At 53.2% G+C, this 20,424-nt stretch overlaps 1 protein-coding gene across 1 annotated transcript; it reads left to right on the top strand.

Annotated features, from left to right (window-relative positions):
• Positions 1-2,863: 2,863 nt before the first annotated feature.
• On the top strand, positions 2,864-15,699 carry ZNF469 (zinc finger protein 469). The gene has a single exon (XM_068150800.1). The coding sequence runs from the start codon at positions 2,925-2,927 to the stop codon at positions 15,642-15,644; it is 12,720 nt and encodes a 4,239-aa protein (XP_068006901.1). The 5' UTR covers positions 2,864-2,924; the 3' UTR covers positions 15,645-15,699.
• The last annotated feature ends 4,725 nt before the right edge of the window (positions 15,700-20,424 follow it).

Here is a 20,424-nt window from a genome sequence, read left to right as displayed (position 1 = left end):
TGTGAAATTGTGGAGGAGCTGGAGCTCAGCGGCTTGCATCAGGGAGAGGACCCCATGGAGCACCCCAGATGGGTTGGCTTCCCCTCCCTGCAGCATCCACAGCGTGGCCAGCAGGCGCAGGGAGGTCATTGTGCCCCTGTACTCAGCACTGGTTAGGCAACACCTTGAGTCCTGTGTCCAGTTCTGGGCCCCTCAGTTTAGGAAAGATGTTGAGTCGCTGGAAGGTGTCCAGAGAAGGGCAACAAGGCTGGGGGCGGGGGGGGCGTTGGAGCACAAGCTCTATGAGGAGAGGCTGAGGGAGCTGGATTTGCTTAGCATGAAGAAGAAGAGGCTCAGGGGAGACCTTATTGCTGTCTACAACTACCTAAAGGGAGGTTGTAGCCAGCTGGGGGTTGGTCTCTTCTCCCAGGCAACCAGCACCAGAACAAGAGGACACAGTCTCAAGCTGTGCTGGGGGAGATTTAGGCTGGAGGTTAGGAAGAAGTCCTTCATAGAAAGAGAGATTGGCCATTGGAATGTGCTGCCCAGGGAGGTGGTGGAGTCACCATCATTGGAGGTGTTTAGGAAGAGACTGGGTGGGGTGCTTGGTGCCATGGTTTAGTTGATTAGATGGTGTTGGGTGATGGGTCGGACTTGATGATCTCAAAGGTCTCTTCCAATTCTAGTTTATTCTATTCTATCTTCTGCAGGAGAGGTTGAGGGGGTGCAGCCCTTGCTATCTCCATATGTGTGTGTGTATATATATATGTGTATATATATATATAGTATATATGTACATATATCCCTTAGTGTTATTAACGCATTTGTGCTGTGGCCCTGTGGCCCTGGGTGCTCACCCCAGCTGCTGTGTGCACATGAAGCATCAGATGAGACCTGCGAGGTGACCTCTGCATGCTGCAGAGAGCCCAGAGAGCCAGGCACAGAATCACAGAATCGTGTTGGGTGGAAGTGATCTTTACATTATCAAGTCCAACCATTCACACAGCACTGCCAGGTCACCACCAAACCATGTCCCTCAGCAGCCCATCTACACAGCTTGGAAACCCCTCCAGGGATGGGGACTCCACCACTGCCCTGGGCACCCTGCCTCAGGCCTTGACCACCCTCAAGGGGAAGAAATTGTTCCTCACATCCAATCTAATCCCCCCCCCGGTGCAACTTGAGGCTATTTCCTCTTTTCCTGTCACACAAGGTTCCAGAGCACAAGTCTAGCGAGGAGTGGTTGAGAGAAATGAGATTGCTCCACCTGGAGGAAAGGAGGTTGCAGGGAGACCTTCTGGCTCCCTACAACTCCCTGAAAGGAAGCTGGAGCCAGGTGGAGGTCAGTCTCCTCTAAGTAACTAGCAATAGGACAAGAGGAAATGGCCTCAAGTTGCACCAGGGGAGGTTTAGGTGGATATCAGAAAAAAATTCTTTACTGAAAGAGTGGTCATGCATTGGAACAGGCTGCCCAGGGAGGTGGTGGAGTCACCATCCCTGGGGGTGTTCCAGAATGTGTAGATGTGGCACTTTGGGATATGCTTCAGTAGGCATGGTGGTGTTGGATTGATGGCTGTACTTGATCTGAGAGGCCTTTTCCACCCTTAATCATTCTATGACTGTGTTTTGGTAGAACAGACCAACCCCCCCATGGCTCCAACCTCCTTTCAGGGAGTTGTAGAGAGCCAGAAGGTCTCCCCTCAGCCTCATTTGCTCCAGGCTCAACAACCCCAGGTCCTTCAGCCATACCTCACAAGACCTATTCTCCAGACCCTTCACCAGCTTTGTTGTCCTTCTGTGGACATGCTCCATCACCTCAATGTCCTCCTTCTTGTGAGGGACCCAAATAGATTCTGGTCAGCATGATTTTCTTGCAGAAATTCTCCTTTTCCTCTCGGATCATTGCTGGCCAGGGACACTGAGCCTGTGGAGTGAGCCCCAAATGGAGCTGGAGAGCTGGAGAAGACAAACAAGCTGAATTTCACAGTCCCAGCAGCATCATGGCTTTATCCACTGCAGCAGCAGTAAAGAAGCATTTCTAGGGAGAGGGGAGAAATAAACCCATTCTGTTTCCACCAGACTTTTTAGAGACTCTTTAAACCAGGGTTTATTCTCTTTTATAACCTGACCTGTGTCTGGGGCTGAGCTTTACTCCTGCTTCATGTCCCATGCCCTCAGGTCCTTTACCATAAAGCCAAGCAGTAAATTTGGGACTTAGTTTTTTTGTTTTCACCTTTTAACAGCATCTGAAATTGTGAGGGCAGTTTGGGGGGGGAGGGAGGAGGGGGAAGTTTTGCAGAGACAGCAGAAGCTCGAGTCCTTTAGGGCTTTCTCCAGGGAGTTCAGAGTGGTGGTTCGGAGGAGGGGTAGAGAGGTTGAAGGGATATGGGGACAAGGGGAGACAGGGACAGAAAGCCTTTCCCAGGATGCCTCTCCCAGCCCGATCCGACAGCCCTTCCCGCTAATCCGTAGGTGGAGCTCTTCTGTCATCTTTTTTCTGCTTATGCTGCTAAGAAGTAACCCAGAAATAGCTTCACGGGGAGGGAAAAAATAAAAAGTGCTTCCCTCAGCAGCTTTTCCCAAAGGCGAAATACTCCAAGCATCCTTTGAAGAGTCAAAAGCTGGAGGGGTTCACCCCAGGCTTACTTAGGGTGGGGGTCGCTTTGCTGCTTCTTCCATCCAACCCCCAACCACAGCGACAATAAGATAAAAGGGCTAAAACAACCTCCCTTCTCTTTCTCTCTTTTCTCCACTCCAGGTCTGAAACGATGTGGCAGAGCCCCACTGGTGCTGGGGATCCTGCACTGCCCCAGCCCTGGGGACCCGCTGCCCCTCTCAGCACCCCGGTGCCCGTCAGTGGGGGACCATGCCCGTGACAGAGGGACAACAGCTCACAGCAGGACAGGAAAACGGGGCTTTCTAGGCTTTCCCCCCACCTCAGTATCATGACTGGAGAGACCCAGCATGTTTACACCATCGGCAATACTGAGGCCGGCCCCAAAGACCCCGACAAGGACTTCATCTTTGAAGGCTGTGGGGACAAGGACGGGAGGACGCTTGGCGGGGAGGGGACATCTCCCTTCCCCAGCCCTAAGGACAAGGAGCCCCACAGCCAGCGGGAAGCCGTGATCCGGCCCCAACAAGCGGGGAAGATCGATTTCAAATCCCTCCAATGCAAACCCAAGTTTGGCAATGACTGGGGAGAGGTCCAGGGCAGCCCTCAGTCGCCCCCAGGGAAGGGTCGAGCCCGTGAGCGCAGCCGGCGCTCGGGGAAGGGCGAGCGGGGCCAGCACCAGCTCTACCGGCTCAGCATCACCGGCACCCGGCCGAACCCCACCATCGGCATCGCCTACCCGCAGCAGAAGGTGACCCCCCCGAAGAAACCGGAGGTGAATCACAGCCCCGCAGCCGGCAGCTACCGCTTCCATGTGCCCAGCATCCCCCAGCGTGAGGCTGAGCTCCGGCAAGAAGACGTCGGCTTTGGCCGCTGCTTCCCCGACACCACCGCCGGCCGTACCTCTGCCAACTATACCTCACAGCCCGCTGGCCCCAAGGGGCAGCCCCCCACTGCCGGCATCCCCCTCAAGAACCCCGGCACCAATGGGCAGCTACATTATCTCGAGTTTCAGGCGAACAGAGCTGACTCCTGGACTTCCCCGGAGAAGAGCTTCACCGGTGCTAGCTATGGAATCTCGATGCAGAAGGCCAGCTCTTTCCCCGAGGGTGGCAAAGCCGGTACCCATGGTTTGGGTGCTTTGCCATGCCAATATCCCTTCCAGCTGCTGCATGACTCGGGGAAGGATACGTACGGCGGTGATGCCGGGAGCCAGGAGTACGTGGACAGCTTGGGGATCCCCAACGGCACGCTGGCTCACGGCACCTTCTCCTTCCACTCGTCCTCCAGAGAGTGGCAAGACGAGGCACTGAGTGGTGGCTCCTACGAGAGCCTGTCCCCTGAGGGCAGGCTGTATACCTTACCCATGCCGCCACCACCACCGTTCCTGCACCCACCACCGCCCCCGGCGGCCCCGCACCACGGCCCTTTGTCGTGCTGCAAGGGCAGGAGCGAGCATCCCACCGACCCCAATGGTGCTCTCTCGTCGTCTGGTGCTATCGACCAAAATCCAAGCACTTTCCAAGAAAACCCAACTGTTTTTCCGTCTAGTTTACACTCGCCTAGCATGCCAAAGCCAGTCGGTCAGAGGCAAGCCTCAGTGAAAGACAGTGGCCCCAGCCCACGGCTGCTGGTCCAGAGCAGCCCCCTGAGAAGGAACATGCCACCAAACTCTCTCTCCCAAGTGCACTTTCCGAGCAAAGCCTATTGCGGCTCCCCCACGGGCAGCACCAGCGTGGGATCCATGCCTTTCGAGACCAACGTTCCCACTACGCCACCCACCCACCCCAGGCTTGTGCAAGCTTGGGAAGGTGCCACTAAGGCGTTTTCTCTCCTGGACCAGAATTCAGCACCTTATTCAAACCCTGTTGGAAACCAGTTCTCATTTGAGTGCCAGCCTGGCCCCGAGCAGAGGCAGCACAGGCAGAAAAATGCCAGGATGCCTTGGCAGCAAATCCACCTGGCTGCCGCAATGCCCAGTCAAAACAGGCTCGAGCTGTCGAGGCAGATCACCAGCCAGAAGCTCCCCTTCCCACTGGGCACATCAGAGTGGCAGGGGAGTGGGAAAGCCCAGAAAGGCCCCCCCTTAAGTAGCTCTCTGGGGTATCACAGCAAAAAACTCTTGTCAGGAGAGAGCATTGGGGTCCAGAGAGGAGACCCCAACTCAACAGGCACTTTCTCTTTGGAGAATGGGAAGGAGCCAGGGTCCCCTGTCTGTGATTCAAGAAGCAAAGCCCTCTTCTACAGCATGGGTCAAGCAGGTCCTCCACCCCCAAGGAGCTCATCAGGCTCAGCACTGGTCCTGCCATCATCAGCCTTGGTGGCTGCTTCCCCCTGTGAGTCCCCACTGCCTTCCCCTGTCCCCAACCCCACTTGTGGCAGCACCTGCTCGTCGCTCTCCCCCATGTCCAGCAGCCCACTCAACCCTGGTTTCGAAGACAGTCAGATGTCTGGAACGCTGACCCCATCCCCCTTCTTCCAGCATCCCTGCCATCCCAAGGACAGCAACAAAACCTTCCACCCCTCCAATGTCCTGAGTTCCAGCTCACTTCATTACCACCCTCCAGACTCCATCAAATCCTTCCACTTCCCTCCTGATGCCCTGAAGGATGACAGCCTCCTGAAATGTGCCCCGGCGAGCCCGTTCCACAAACCCAGCATGGAGGTGGCCAAAGGATGCTCAGATGGTTTGGATGGGGAGCAGCCTCCACCACCCTACTCCTCCCATCACTTGCTGGCCAACTCACTCAGCAGCGCTAGTCTGGACCAGCTGGATGTGCTCCTGACCTGCAAGCAGTGCGACCAGAACTACAGCAACCTCTCCTCCTTCCTGCAGCACCGCCAGTTCTGCACCTCCCATCCTGCTCCACAGGGAGAAGGCAAGGATGCTCCTCAGGCAGACGAGGGGCAGAAAGATCTCTCCCCAGAGCCCCTCAAACCTCCCAGCCTGGGGCTCTCTTCAGACCCTCATTTCTTGACATTAAACAAGAGTGATGACTTCTTGCTGGATGGAGAGAGCAAAAGTGAGGGCAAGGAAGATGCTCTGAAGGGCAACCTCTTCAACGGCCTCACCACCAGCTCCCTGCCACTCACTGCCTCAGACCTGGACATCGATGATGCCAAGCTGGACAGCCTGATCACCGAAGCACTCAACGGCCTGGGCTACCAGTCAGATAACCCTGAGATTGACAGCAGCTTCATAGATGTCTTCGCTGACGAGGAGCTGACAGGCATGAAGGCAGCTGGAGGTGGGATGTCCCACAAGGTGAAGGAAGCTCTGGTCATGGAAAGCAAATCAAAGCAGGCAGCAGCAGAGGAGAAGGCAGCAGGACAGCCCAAGGCTGACTGTTTTTATGATGATGACCATGAAGGTGGGGAGCAGGAGAAGAGAGGAACAGGAAAACAGCACCTTCATAATGGGAGGACAGCACAGAGGTTGAAAGCCAAGGAGCTGGATCTTGAAGCAGCAGAAGCTCAGAGGATGGGCAGGCTGAGGACAGGCAGGAAGAACAGTATCCCACCAACCACCTCTTCCAAGTCCACCTCCAGCCAAAAGCATTCCAGGAAGATTGGCCAGGAGCCCCCACCAAAGAGTGACATGGAGCCAGCTGTCGGCACCAAGAGTTCCAAGCCACCTCGGTTCTCCATGAAGGAGGTGAAGAAGAGGAAACCCCGAAGTGGGACCTGGAGCAAGGAACTCATTCACAAGATCGTGCAGCAGAAGAACAAGCTCCACAAACTGCAGGTGAAGAGCAGCAGGCAGGCGCAGTTCTCTCAGGTCACCGAGAGGTGGATGCCAGCTGCAAAGGAGGGCGGGTTTCAGGAGTATGACTACATCTCCGACTCAGATGATGATGGGGCAGAGTGCAGCAAGCTCCAGGGGAGGAAGAAGCGTGGCACGGGATTCATCAGGAGGACCAAACGCAGCTTCAGCAAGAAACGCCCAGGGAGAAGTGAGAGAGGCAAAGAGAAAGACCCAGCCTGGAGCTACAGTTGGAAAAGAGATGGTCACAAAAGGGACACACAGGACCACGGTGGGGTCCCAAGCCAGGAGGATGCTGAGAGAGAAGATTGTGCCACCAGAGCCCGAAGACGGAGCAGCCAGTCATCTACTGGCAGCAACCACAGTGGCAGCGTGCCCAGCGAGATGGGCACCAGCCCACCCTGTGCAGATGGGGCTGGCTCAGACAGTGAGAATGGAGGCATGCAGAGGAGGAGGAGGTCGGGCAGCCTACCAAGGACTCCACTCAGCCTTCTGGGGGACAGGAGCCCAAAGAAGAGCCAAAAGAGCAAAAAGGACTTTTCCAGGGGGGGCAAGCAGTTTGGCACAGCCAGACCCTTGCTAGTAGGCTCCAGAACATGCCCAAGTACTGAACCAGACATTTCTGTGAGGGACTGTGCAAAAGAGGAGCAGTTACCACAGCCCCAAGAAGAGCAGCCGCCTGGCATGGCCACCTTGTGCAGGAGCCCCATCAGGGTCTCCTGTGAGGATGGAGCAGAACCCAAAGAAGCAGCAAAGCACATACATGAGGCAGGAGAACCCACCCCAGAAGCTCAGGACTCACCTGAGCTCACCATGGTCAACCAGAGGCATCAGTTTGCCCCTTTCACGAGCGATGGACTGAAGTACCATGAAGAAGAGCTAATTGCTCCATCCCATGGTGGTAATGAAGCTAGTTCTGGCAACGTGAGTGATGCCCTCTCAGAAGCGGGCATCAAATACGTGAAGGCACATGGGCTCTGTGATGGTCAGAAGGACTATCCTGCACCAGTGGCCCCATATGAGGGCAGTGCTGCAGGGATGATGCTCACTGCCAAGATTCCAAATCCATACACCACCACCACCACCACCACATTTTTTGATCCCAAAGGCCTTCCTGGTCACTACGATGACAACCTCTTCTCAAAGCCCCCAGCCTTGGGCTCTTCACACATGGATGACGTGTACTTATGCCGGGATGACATCAGCACCAGCTTCTTTGAGCAGAAGCATGCCAGCATCTCCCCTTACACCACAGAAACACCACAGGGCAAGGTCTCCTCTCCTCTCAGCTTTGATTCCTCTTCGATATTTGGGGAGCTTCCCGTGGGCGAGTTCGATCCACCACTGTACGAGAGCGTTCCTGCCAGCAAGGACAGCTATGTGACGACGTTCACCTGTGCCCCCAGCTCCCCCAGCAAGCCACTGCCATTCGAGCAACCCTACCCACCCTTCCTGCCAGAGAAAGACTGGTCCCTCATGGAGGAAGTGGCTCCAGTGCTACCAGAAGACATGACTCAGTTCCACAGCCTTTCGGTGGAGAAGCCCCTAGCCAAGAAATTCCCCGAGGAAGGACCTGTCCCCAGCAGCCAGCTCTCCCTGCCACTGACGGACAGGGTGACAGATTATAATGTGGCTTTCATGAACAACAGCTCAGACGAGGAGCTGGAGATCAAGCGGTTAGTCACCGAGCTGGAGAGTCAGCTGCAAACCGGCAAGCTGGATAACGAGCCCCCTCCCACCCTTCAGAAACCCCAGCAACACGCTGCTGCCCACCTGCAAAGACAGGCAGCTGAGCAGTTCCCAGCACTGCCAGCCAAGCAAGAGACAGGCCAGGACAAGGGACTGCTTTTGGGAGATGAGCTGGGCAGTCCAGGCCTCTGTGCAGGGGAGAGGCTGAGAGGTGAGAAGCCAAATACCATGAGCGGCTGTGAGGACTACAAGAGACCCAGGGAGCCTTGGCCCAGCCCGGTGGAGCTGGGCTCACTGGAGGTGGGGATGTGCACAGCAGCCCCTCTCACAATGGACCATTTCTGCTCTAAAGATGGTGCTCAGCAGCTCCGAGGCATTGTGGCTGCTGAGGAAGGTGACCCGGGAAAGACAGTACATGGGTCTTCCTCCAAAAGCCTGCCTGGCTCACACACACCAGACCAAACAGAGACTCCCATCTACACAGACTCTGTGACAAAAAGCCCTTCTGCTGTCACTGACTCTCTGTTCCCCAAGACTCTGGAGGCAGCTGAAGCAACTGAAGATCCTCTGCCATCCCTGCCATGCCAACACAATGCTAAGAGCTTCCCAGTGCCAGAGAAAGCCAATGAAAGCTATGCTGATGCTGCCGAGCTGCAGAAGTTTGATGGCTGTCCTCCAAACCATAAACCTGACTTTGGCTCTCAGCAGCATCCTAACCCAGCTGTAGATCTTGCTTTTTCATCTCATATCAAAGAGGTGCCCGATACAGAAGAAAGACACTTGAGTAAGCCAGAGTCACCCAAGATGGCAAAAAGCACTGTGGACTTCAGAGGGGACGGTGGTGGCTCTGCACCGATGGAAGAAACAGAGGAGAGGAAGAGCCCCACCACCTACCCAGACCCTGGACCTGGTGACAAAGCCAAGCCAAAAGTGCTTCTGTCAGATGTGTTGAGTCTGCCCAAGGAGAGCGACAGCAGCTCCCAGAAGGGGTTGGCATCCCAGGAGACATCTGCCAACCCTCTGCAGCAGCTCCAGCTCTTTGTTGCCCGCACAGTGAAGAGCAATGAGGAGGAGCTGTTGATGCCATGCTTCCCCATGCTGCTTGCTCCCTCTGCCACTGCCCGCATCCAGCCAGAGCAGAAAGAGGAGGGCGGAGCTGCCACGGAAGGGGAAAATCGGACATGCTGCCCTGCCCAAGGGGAAGAGAGTATACCTCTTGGAGTCAACACAGAAAATCTTGCTGCCCCAGCAAAAGATGCTGAGCTTTTCTCTGGTGGACATGAGCAGCTGGAGCCCTTTGGTGTGATGGGTTCTTATGGTGCAAAACAATCCACATTCTCCAAGCTGGAGTTACAAAATCATGTAAGGGAGCTGCAGCACTTATCAAATGAAGAGGTGGAGCTGAGTGACATTAATATCCGTGCAGATGGTGCTTCCCGAGAGCAGAATTACCTCCTGCCACTCAAAAACACAGCGGTGACCCCGCTGCTGGGGCAAGGGAAGAAAGGTGATCAGCTGCTGGAAGAGCAGGAGCAAGAGGAAAAACAAACGACCTTGGCATTTCAAAACCATCAGAGATCCCTTGCAAGCAGGAGTTTGCTGGAGAGACAAACCCTGAGCAGCTCAGAAGCAGAGGGGCTGGAAGGGAATCAAGTGGGACAAGGGACACAGCCCCAAGGCAGCACTCCTGCAAGTCCCACCAACCCCTCAGGTCACTCCAAGGAGGCTCTCCACCAAGATCACTGCTTGGTGCTGGAGACAAAACCCAGAGAAGTCAATGTGCAGGTTCCCAGAGAAGGAAGTGGCAAGAAGTCCCTCAGTGGCTGTCACTGCATGGGTGAATCTTCAGCCACCCTGCCCTTGCTGACCAATTCTTCTCACCCCAAATGCTTGCAAAGTGGTGGGGCTGAGGGAGAAGAGGTGTCCAGCTTCAACACTCAGCTCTCAGATGAGAAGAAATATGATGTATCCCTGCTCAACACATCAAGTCCATACATCACCAAGACATGTCCTCCTGAGGTCAACAACCAGCACATCCATCACCCCACCATGAGCACAGGAGAAGAAGGGGTAGGGAAAAGGGCACCCACCTTTCCTCCTTCACTGCTTCACTGCAGGGCCATGCCAAGGGAAGTGGATGAGGATGGTCACCATCACCACCCTGATGGCATTTTGGGTAACTACAGACCACCTGAAAGAGAAGGAACAGTAAGACCCTGCACTCTGCTGCCTTCTGATGGTCTGGTGGGCTCTGATTTGGAGATGGATGGTCCCCAGAAAGCACATGGGGAGGACTGCACTCTTCCTTGCTCACCACCTTTCAACCAAAAGGGTGTTTTGAAGGAGGTATCTGAAAGTGTTGACGCTGTGCTGTCAAGTTCTCATTTGAAAGAAAGTCAAGCATGCACCATCACAGATGCAGTCCTTAGCTCCATTCCTCCAGAAGCCAAAGATGACCCAACACAACCCATGACAGATCTTCTGCTGATCAGAGAAGGAGAAGTAAACCTGAATCAAGAGAACAAGCTTGAAAGCTGCTCTGATAATGGAGATCATCAACAAGGTGAACCAGAAGGTTTCTCCAATGGTTTTGTTGCTCAGCAGGTGCCAGCAGCTGTTGGCAGAGGTCTTACAAGGATTAGAGACCTTGATCCTGGTGAATTAAATGGCCACAAGTTTTCAGAGGCAGCAGAGATGAGACTTGGTCTTTCCATAACCACAGAGAGCAGAGAAAAGAGTCTAAAAGGCGAGAAACCCAAAAGCCATGGGGCTAGAGAAGCGGGGAGTTGTGTGTTGAACAGTGTGTGCCAAGGAGAGGACAACACACCTCACAGCACTCCAAACCCTTCCCAAAATGACCTTCACAAAGAAAAGAAGCCAAACGGGCTCCCGGTGACCTGTGATATTTGTTCAGCCACTTTCCGGTCCAAGCCTGGCCTGACCAGGCACAAAGCTGTCAAGCACCAGGTGAAGAATGGCAGCATACCACAACACAAGACTCCCAGGTCCACCTTGAGTCCTACAGACAAGACATCAAAAACAGCTCACAAGGTGCCTAGGAGGAGCCTGAAGGCTCTGGTCAGAGGCAAAACCTGTAGCTCTCAGATGCTGACCACCAGTGTTGAACTTGTGCCCAAGGAAACATGCCCAGACCTGGAGAAAGAGCCCAGCACACAGATGCAAGAAGTGGTCAGCAGAGTGCTCAGTGACCTCAGTGTGATGTCCTTCGAGATGTCCCAGGAGATGCACCACACACATGTTCTGAAGAGGGAGATGAAGGCAAGAGGACCACACTCAGAGACAAGGAGAACAAGCGAGATGGTGGCTGGGAACCTGAACTCTGCCAAGAAGGGAGAAAAGGGCAGAAGAAACCAAAGCAAAGATCCTGTAGAGGCAGACAGCAGTTGTGAGAAGAAGCTAAACAGGAAAGTGAGACGAAGGAAAGCAAAAGTGTTTCCCAGCAGAAATGAGCCTGGTGGTCCATGTGCAGTGGAGAAGAATGCAGGTCCTCCTGCTGCTGTGTTCAGCTCCAGTCTGCCTGGGATCATGGAGGGCTTCTATGAGCCAGGTGGTTGCATCTCCACAGAGGAACAAAATATGTCCAACTCATCCCAGCACTCTCAGAAAGCTGAACAGTCTCCCTGTGCAGCTGAGCTTGCAGAGGACCTGGGCAATGAAACGGTGTCTTCAGAGGAGGTGATCATCAAGGAGTCAGTAACAAGCACGACCACCTGCCCCAGGGAGGCAGAAGATTCAAACAGAGTTGAAGACACACAAGCTTGCAAAAACTGGGTTAGAGGGTTCGTGAAGCAAGTGGAGAAGGGATTGGGCAAGGTAGACAAAGAGCAGCAGCATGGTGTCGATGCTACAGAAGATACGGATGCTGAGGCAGGAGAAGGTCCTGTGGCAGGCAGTAGTGCTGGGAACCAGAGTGTTGTCCCACAGAGTCCCGCAGCTCCTGCTGAAGGTGATCTGCTGCTGGAAACGTGTGATTCTGAAACCATGCAGAAGTTTCCTGGGCAAGGTGCTCTGCAGACCACACCAAGGACCAGCCCAGCTCCTGCTGAGCCCAAGCACTGGGCGAAGGCGGATGTGTCACCGGGCAGAGAACACTGCACAGAGAGCACAGCTGTCTCGGACCTCCAGGGCTTGTTTGATGATGACTCCACATTCTCCCAGCTGTTCCCTCGGGACGAGCAGTTTGTCCGCAGGAAGTGCACTCGGGTGTATGGGAAGCGCAGCAAGAAACCCAAGCCCACCGCCGAGGCGACCCTCCAGCCAGCAGGTGCCGCTGACCTCTTCACAATCCGGTTAGCTTCTGACCTCAGCGAAACCAATGCCTTCTGTGTCACCAGGGAGGACCCTTGTGAATATGAAACCATCTCTGTTGACGATGCCTTAATGCTAAACATGTGTCATGGAAGCAAGGTGAAGAGTGGAGATGCTGCTTCCAGTGAATCTAAAAGCATTGTACCAAGGTCAGACCGTGAGAAGAGTGACCAAGGGAAGGAGGACATTGACTTAGAAGACAACATGCTAACCTTCTTGTGCCAAAACAGCCAAGTGGACAGCGTCCCCAGCTTGAACATCTGGGGGAGTCTGGAGAAGGAGGGAGGAAATCTCTCTGCTGAGGACATGTTTGAGCCTCTGATGGACCTTGAGGATGAGCACTCACTCAGAGAAGCAATCTCCGATCCCCCTGACCTGGCTGAGGAGCCAGGCAACGCTAATGAAGATTCAGACTCCTCCGAATTTCATACCATAGACATCGAGATGCTGAATGCAAAGCTGAAGATGAGAGACATGTGCTTCTTTGGCCCTTGTGAAGATCTTCCTGGCCACGGTGAGGAGGATGCTGTGAGTTTCAAGCCAAAGCCAAGCCATCACAGCAGGCACAGAAGTAAGCCGGAAGATGGGAAAGTGGGGAAAAACCGTAGCGAGATAACCATCAAGACCAAAGACAAGCAGTACAAATGCAAAGTCTGCTTCCAGTGGTTCCTGACATTAGGGGAGCTGGACTTCCACAAGCTCTCTCATAATCCTTCCCCTCCACCCACCTGCTACATGTGTGTCCAGCGCAAATTCAGCTCCCGGGAGCAGCTGAGGGACCACCTGAAGGAGAAGCATGCCAAAAACAAAGCCGGTCTGTGGGCTTGTGGGATGTGCCTGAAGGAGATCTCTGATGTCTGGATGTACAACGAGCACCTCCGGGAGCACGCCACCCAGTTTGCTCGCAAGGGACAGGCACAGAAGTCTGTGATGGGTCTGCCAGCCTGCTTTGCTGAGGACAACGCTGCTGTCACCCACTTCCTCAACACCATCATGTATCGGAAGCCCAGCAGGTCCTCCCGGCACGCCGAGCCCAGCAGCAAGCATGTAGCCAGCAGGGAGAGCAAGAGCCCCAGGGAGCCACCCCTTGAGCAGGAGGCCAAGGCGACAAAAGACCCCTTGGAAAGCAGTGTCAAGCTCAAGCCACCTGCACCCAGCTCCTCAAAAACATCTGCCATTCCATCTCCAGAGCATGTGGCAAAGAGCGAAGGCACCCCAAAATCTGTCCCCATGCACCCAGACTGCAAGGACCCTTCCAGAGACTGCCATCACTGCGGCAAGCAGTTTCCCAAACCCTTCAAGCTCCAGCGGCACCTAGTCGTCCACAGTTTACAGAAGATTTACTTGTGCCACAAGTGTCCTATGCTCTACCAGGAGACCAAAGAGCTTCGAAACCACCTCAGCCAGGAGCACGGCATTGTGGAGGAGCAGGAGATCAAGCACACCACCCTGTACACCTGTGAGCTCTGCGCCGATGTGATGCATGTTATCAAGAAGTCCTTCATCTGCAGCATGTGCAACTACACCTTCTCCAAGAAGGAGCAGTATGACCGGCACATGGAGAAGCACTTGGCAGGAAGCAACAAGACTTTCAAATTTAGAGGGGTCATGAGGCCTGGTGTTGCCTCTAAGGAGGGCAGAGAGAAGGTAAAAGAGGACAGCTCTCTCCAGGAGGGCATGCCACCAAGCAAGAAAAGGAAAGTTATTCACCGCAGCAGCTCACTCCCACACAGCTCCCCAGTCCTCCTGGACCACACTAGTGACCTTCAGCTGGTAGAGACTGCAAGCCCCAGCCTGCAGGCTCCCACTGACTCCTTCCCTTCAACTCCTGGTGACCCAGGAGAACCTCAACCATCTGTGAAAACAGAAGAACTGGTGGGAGACTTCTCTGATCTCCTGGCAGAGATGGAGAAATCCCAGTTCAACCCCCTGCCTCCACCACCCTGCCTGTCCCCATCTTTGCCACAGGCTGCAGCGAGAAGCCCAGAGCTCAGCCACATTGCTGCCCTGTCTATGGAGGAGCTGGAGAAAGGAGCATTTGATGGGAAACCACTTCCTTTCTTGGACTCACCTGAGTTTACCATTGACCTTGCTGGGTTGGCTTGTAACCAAGCCACAGAGCAAAAGCTCTCTCCTCCACACCTGACTGAGAAATGTGGCTATGCTGATGCCCAAAAAAGAACAAGTGCAAACAATGATGGTGAATATGTAGCAGATGTCCTAGAAAATCCCAGTGCAGCCACCAACACTATGGACAGGATCCCATTTCTCCAGCTTGCCAAGAAGGCCTCAGAACTTACTTCCCTACAGGCAGAGGCTCCACCAGCCAAGGAGACCCATAGATGGGGCAACACTAGTGCCAGCAATGCCTCTTCTTGGGAAGGTGCATCTAAGACCACATCTCCAGAAGCTGCACACCCACCCCTGCCCCTGAAGGACAAGATGGCATCACCCACGCTGATCAGGGCTGCCAAAGATCCAGTCCCACAGAAAAAGGCCATGGGGAGCCAGCCCAGCAGTGAGGCTGGTGTGGGCAGCCCAGCTGGGAGCACTGAGGACAGTCAGCAACCCATCTTGGGGAGGGAGAAAGTCATGTCTGAGGTGAAAGATAGTAGCACTAACACCAAGGACCAGGGTGGCAACACAAGCAAATCCACCAGTCACCAGCCCAGAAGTGAGGTGGCCAACAACACCATGAGATACAGCCATGTGGAGCCAAGCAAAGCCACCAGTAAGCTTCACCCCAAAAGGAGGAAAGAGCACAAGTCCCTGAGCCACCGCAGCAGTTCCAGGGAGAACATGGAGGGAGATGGGAAAAAGAAAAAAGCCCGGCCCCCGTGCCCAGGGAGGAGTGAGAGCACCGGTGAGCTCAAATGCGCCAGCTGGAGCAACGCTGAAGCTTCTGCCCTCTCCCCGGGGAGGAAAGAGACGCACTGCAACAAACTGGTACCCAAGCCCAAAACGGGCACCCAGCTGAAGAAGATGGTCCTGGACACTTACAACCAGAAGAAGGGGGAGCTGCGTCATGCCAACGGGGACGTGAAACGCAGGAAGGCCATCCTGGGGAAGAGCCTCCACCAAGTGTTGGCCAAGGGGCCGGCGTCATCCCCGCGCGGCTCCTTGCACAGCCCGCGTGCCACCCGGGGCGCCAAGCCGGCCGCCTCCGCCACTTACCGCACCGCCGAGTCCCAGAACAACCTGCTCAGCCAACTCTTTGGGCAAAAATTAACTAGCTTTAAAATTCCTTTAAGGAGAGAGACTTCAGAGTAATTTATGGAAGTGACTTCTGGTGATCCTCAGCTGCTTTCAAGGGGGTTTTGCAAGGGAAAGGGAAAAGGGAAAAAAAAGGGGGGAGGGAGGGGAGGGAAGAGGGGGGGGAGGAAGAAAAAAAATTATCAAAGCATTAAATTGGTTTGTGTAGCATGATTTCTCTGTCTAGCTTAAATGAACTTGCACTGCAGCCTCTGTGAAATAGTTCGCTTTGTGTCTACTAATCTACTTTAATTCACCTGATTTATCATGCAAATGCCAGAACTTTGATGTTGCTGATGATTTTTTATTTTTTTCCCCCTGAACCGAAATTGTAATCGCTTTGGGCAGACGGAGCCGTCGCGAGCAGTTGCTTTATTGCAGAAGTGCTGAGGTTATGAGGATACTTGCAAATCTCAGACCCTTTTGAGTCTGCCTCTGTGTTATCTTTCTCTCTCTTTTTTTTTCATTTTTTGTACAAAGTACTTGAAGAGATGAACTTCATTTTCCCTAGACATCTTATTCAGAAGGTGCAGTACACTGTAGAAAGCCTTTTCTTTTTTTTTTTTTTTCAGTAATTATTATTGTTATTATTGTTGTTATTATTATTATTATTTTTTGTTTGTTTGTTGTTTTCTTTTTCAATGGAAGATTTTGCACAAATACTCCCCCGACCATTCGTTCAATTGGGAGCTGGCCTAAGAGATGATACGGTACAATTCAAAAGAGTCCCCCAAGAAAAGCAACAACAAAAAAAAAAACACCCCCAAACAAACCAGCAATTAAATTAAATTAAGAATGAAGTGCCCTATTTTTTTTTTTTATATATTACTTTTCTTTTTTTTTTTTTGACAGCCATCCCCAGGAATTTGTTTGGACATCATCAAGTAAAGAGCAAAGTAGCTCGAAGGCTGCCGGAGCCCTTCAGAAGGCGCTGCCGGAGGCCTTCAGAAAGCGCTGCCGGAGCCCTTCAGAAGGCGCTGCCAGAGCCCTTCAGAAGCTGCTGCCGGAGCCCTTCAGAAGGTGCTGCCGGAGCCCTTCAGTAGGTGCTGCCAGAGCCCTTCAGAAGGCACTGCCAGAGCCCTCCAGAAGGCGCTTCCAGAGCCCTTCAGAAGGCACTGCCAGAGCCTTTCTGAAAGTGCTGCCAGAGCCCTCCAGAAGGCGCTGCCAGAGCCCTTCCGAAGGCGATGCTGGAGCCTTTCCGAAAGCACTGCCAGAGCCCTTCAGAAGGTGCTGCCAGAGCCCTTCAGTAGGCGCTGCCAGAGCCCTTCAGAAGGCCCTGCCGGAGCCCTTCAGAAGATACTGCCAGAGCCCTCCAGAAGGCCCTGCGGGAGCCCTTCAGTAGGTGCTGCCAGAGCCTTTCTGAAAGCGCTGCCAGAGCCCTTCCGAAGGCGATGCTGGAGCCTTTCCGAAAGCACTGCCAGAGCCCTTCAGAAGGTGCTGCCAGAGCCCTTCAGTAGGCGCTGCCAGAGCCCTTCAGAAGGCACTGCCAGAGCCCTTCAGAAGGCCCTGCTGGAGCCCTTCAGTAGGTGCTGCCAGAGCCTTTCTGAAAGCGCTGCCGGAGCCCTTCAGAAGGCACTGCCAGAGCCCTTCAGAAGGCACTGCCAGAGCCCTTCAGAAGGCACTGCCAGAGCCCTTCAGTAGGCGCTGCCAGAGCCCTTCAGAAGGCACTGCCAGAGCCCTTCAGAAGGCCCTGCCGGAGCCCTTCAAAAGGCGCTGCCGGAGCCCTTCAGTAGGCACTGCCAGAGCCCCTCAGAAGGCACTGCCAGAGCCCTTCAGAAGGCTCTGCCAGAGTCCTTCAAGAAGATGCTGCTGCTCTTTGACCACTGTAGATGATGTCACCAAAGAAGAGCCACCACCGTGAGCAAGCTGCACCTTGACATTTGTGACAATCTCTGAGTTTTTTAGGGTTGTTATTTGTTTTAGAGTGTGTGTGTGTGTATGTGTGAGTTTTCTTTTTGTGTGGGGGTCGTTGGGGTCGTTGGGGTTTGGTTTTTTTGCGCAACAACAAAACTGTGCCAATTTCCTGCGCCGATTTGCTAGGCTGCATCTGGAGGGGTGGGTCCAGTTCTGGGCAGCAACCACAAGTTGCCCATGAGCCAGCAATGTGCCCTCATGGCCAAGAAAGCAAATGGTCTCCTGAGGATCACGAAGAAAGTGTGAGCAGCAGGTTGAGGAAGGTTCTCCTGCCCCTCTACTCTGATCTAGTGAGGCCATAGCTGGAAAACTGGGTCCAGTTCTGGGCTCTTCAGTTCAAGAGAGACAGGGAACTACTAAAAAGAGTCCAGTGGAAGATACAAAGATGCTGAGGGGCCTGGAGCATCTCTGTGAGGACAAAAGGCTGAGAGACCTGGGGCTGTTTAGCCTGCAGAAGAGCAGCCTGAGAGGGGATCTGCTCAATGCTCAGCAAGAGCTAAAGGCTGAAGGGCAAGAGGATGGGGCCAGACTCTTGTCAGTGGTGCCCAGTGACAGGACAAAGGGCAACAAGCACAAACTGTAACCCAGGTGGTTCCATTTCATCATGAGAGGAAACTTCTTTGCTGTGAGGATGCTGGAACCCTGGAGCAGGCTGCCCAGGGAGGTTGTGGAGTCTCCTTCTCTGGAGAGATCCAAACCCCCCAACCCACCTGGACTCTGGGATCCTGGGCAACCTGCTGTGGGTGACCTTGCTTTAGCAGGGGGGTTGGATTAGGTCATCTCCAGAGTCAATTCCAACCTCCACCATGCTGGGATTCTGTGAACAGGTACTGAGCAAGTGCCCTCAGTGGTATCCCAGCTAACCTCCCTCCCTGTACCGACTTAGTGGCTCTGTAGTCATCTGCTTCTTAGTACACAGTTACTGGTGCTATTCTTCATCGTAATGTGAATACAGACTTCCTTGATCAAAAACTAAAAGGGAACCAGTAGGAAGTTGCCATTACCTGGAAAAGAAAACAAAGCAGGAAAAAGAAAAAGAAAGAAAGAAAGAAAAAGAAGTTGACAAATCCATTTTAGAGGAAAAGAAACAAACCCAAAAGTACTAAATTTCCTCTGTGCTGGTCCTCCATGGTGTGGGCAAAGCGACGTCACGTTCCACGAGCACGTTCCACAGGTGAACTTTTGAATCCAGAAAGAAATCTCAGGTGCAAAATGAGGACATGGAAGGGAATGGAAATTACTAATGAAATACTCCCAAGTCAAGGAGGTGAAGTGATGCACTGATGTGATAGGAACAGTCAGAGTACTTTGCGTCTGTCCTGCAATTCTTAGTGTTTTGGGGGGGGAGGGGTGTTAGGGAGGGGAAGGGGTGAGGGTGGGGGAGGGTGGTTGTAAAAAGGAGAGAAAAAGGACACACAAAGAAAAAAAAAGGGGGGGGGGGAGGGAAAGAAGCTTTATTCTGTTAATATGTATCTTTACAATCCTTTGTATTGTACAAAACTATTGTAGGTAATTTACCTTGGGTGCAATGTCTTCTGTCAAAAGGTTTTATTTTGATATTGTTTTCGTTTTGGTTCGTTTCGGTCCCAGAGAAGCAGAGAGCGAGCAGGAGATGCACGCCGCTCCTCTGCTGTCCTATTGTGTGTGCTTTTAAAGTGCCTCTTTAATATTGTTATAATAAAGTATGAGATGAGAATATGGGGTGGTGATGTAAAATCCAACATGAGTAACCTTCTCAAATATATTCCAATATTTTCACAGAAATTCCCTGTCTGCCTGGTCTTTGTGGGATGTTTCTCCCTCACCGTGTCCTGCAGCCAACCATCTCATCCTCCTCCACTCCTCTCCAAATGATAACATTTCTAATGGATGGTTGAAGCACAGGATCATAGGAATCATAAAAGAATGGAATCCTTGAGGTGGGAAAAGACCTCTAAGGTCGTTAATTCCAACCATCAACCCAACACCACTAAACCATGTCCCCAAATGCCATGTCTACATGCTTCTTGGGATGCTCTGCACAGCTTTGTGGTGTTCTCTGTTGAATGGCTGCAGGAGGATGGTGGTGGTGCTGCTGCTCTCACCTTGCAATCATTTGCAAAGCAGTGGAACTTCTTAGTTGTGAAGATGCCCACATATCGCCTCTTCCGATTCACAGAATCACCAAAGTTGGAAGGGACCTCAAAGATCGTCAAGTCCAACCTGTCACCACAGACCTCCTGACTAAACCATGGCACCAAGTGCCACATCCATGGCATGAGGGTCTTCCTCCCAGGGGAAAAGAAGCCCAACATGATGGGCCAGTTTGATCATCATCATTTGGTGGTAGTCATGGTCCACTTTGGTCATCATCATGCTGATGGCCTAATTTGTTTATCATCAATTGGTGATGGTGCTGGAGGTAGTGATGGTGATGGTATGGTGATGGTGGCAGCTCAGTTTGCCCACTGCCAATTTTGATGGTGATAGTAAGGGCCTGGTTTGTTTATCACCAGATGGCAACAGCAATGGCCCCATTCAGTCACCACCAACTGGTGACTGGGATGGTAATGATGATGGTGATAGTAATGCCTGAGTTTGAGCATCACCAATTGATATGGTGATGGTGATAGTGATGGGACAGTTTGGTCATCATCAGTTGCTGATGACAGTGTCCCAGTTTGCTCATCACTGGCTGGTGCTTGCAATGGTGATGACCCAGTTTGGTCATCGCCAGTTTTGATGGTGCTGGTGCTCCTGGTGGTGATGGTAATAGGGATGGTGGTGGTGATGGTGATAGGGATGGTGATGGTGTGGGTGAGGGTGATGGTGATAGTGACAGTGATGGTGATGGTGAAGATGAGGATGATGGTGATGGGACAGTTTGGTCATCATCAATTGCTGA

The sequence above is a fragment of the Melanerpes formicivorus genome, unplaced genomic scaffold (assembly GCF_026170545.1).
Source record: "Melanerpes formicivorus ecotype bairdi unplaced genomic scaffold, bMelFor1.0.p_v2 SCAF_20, whole genome shotgun sequence".
Classification (NCBI taxonomy): domain Eukaryota; kingdom Metazoa; phylum Chordata; class Aves; order Piciformes; family Picidae; genus Melanerpes; species Melanerpes formicivorus.
The sequence above is the reverse complement of the archived record's forward strand: the minus strand, read 5'-3'. Positions and strand labels throughout refer to the sequence as shown.

Bases quoted from the DNA above. Each gene is read 5' to 3' on its own strand.
- ZNF469 (XM_068150800.1), top strand. From the start codon at position 2,925: ATGACTGGAGAGACCCAGCATGTTTACACCATCGGCAATACTGAGGCC.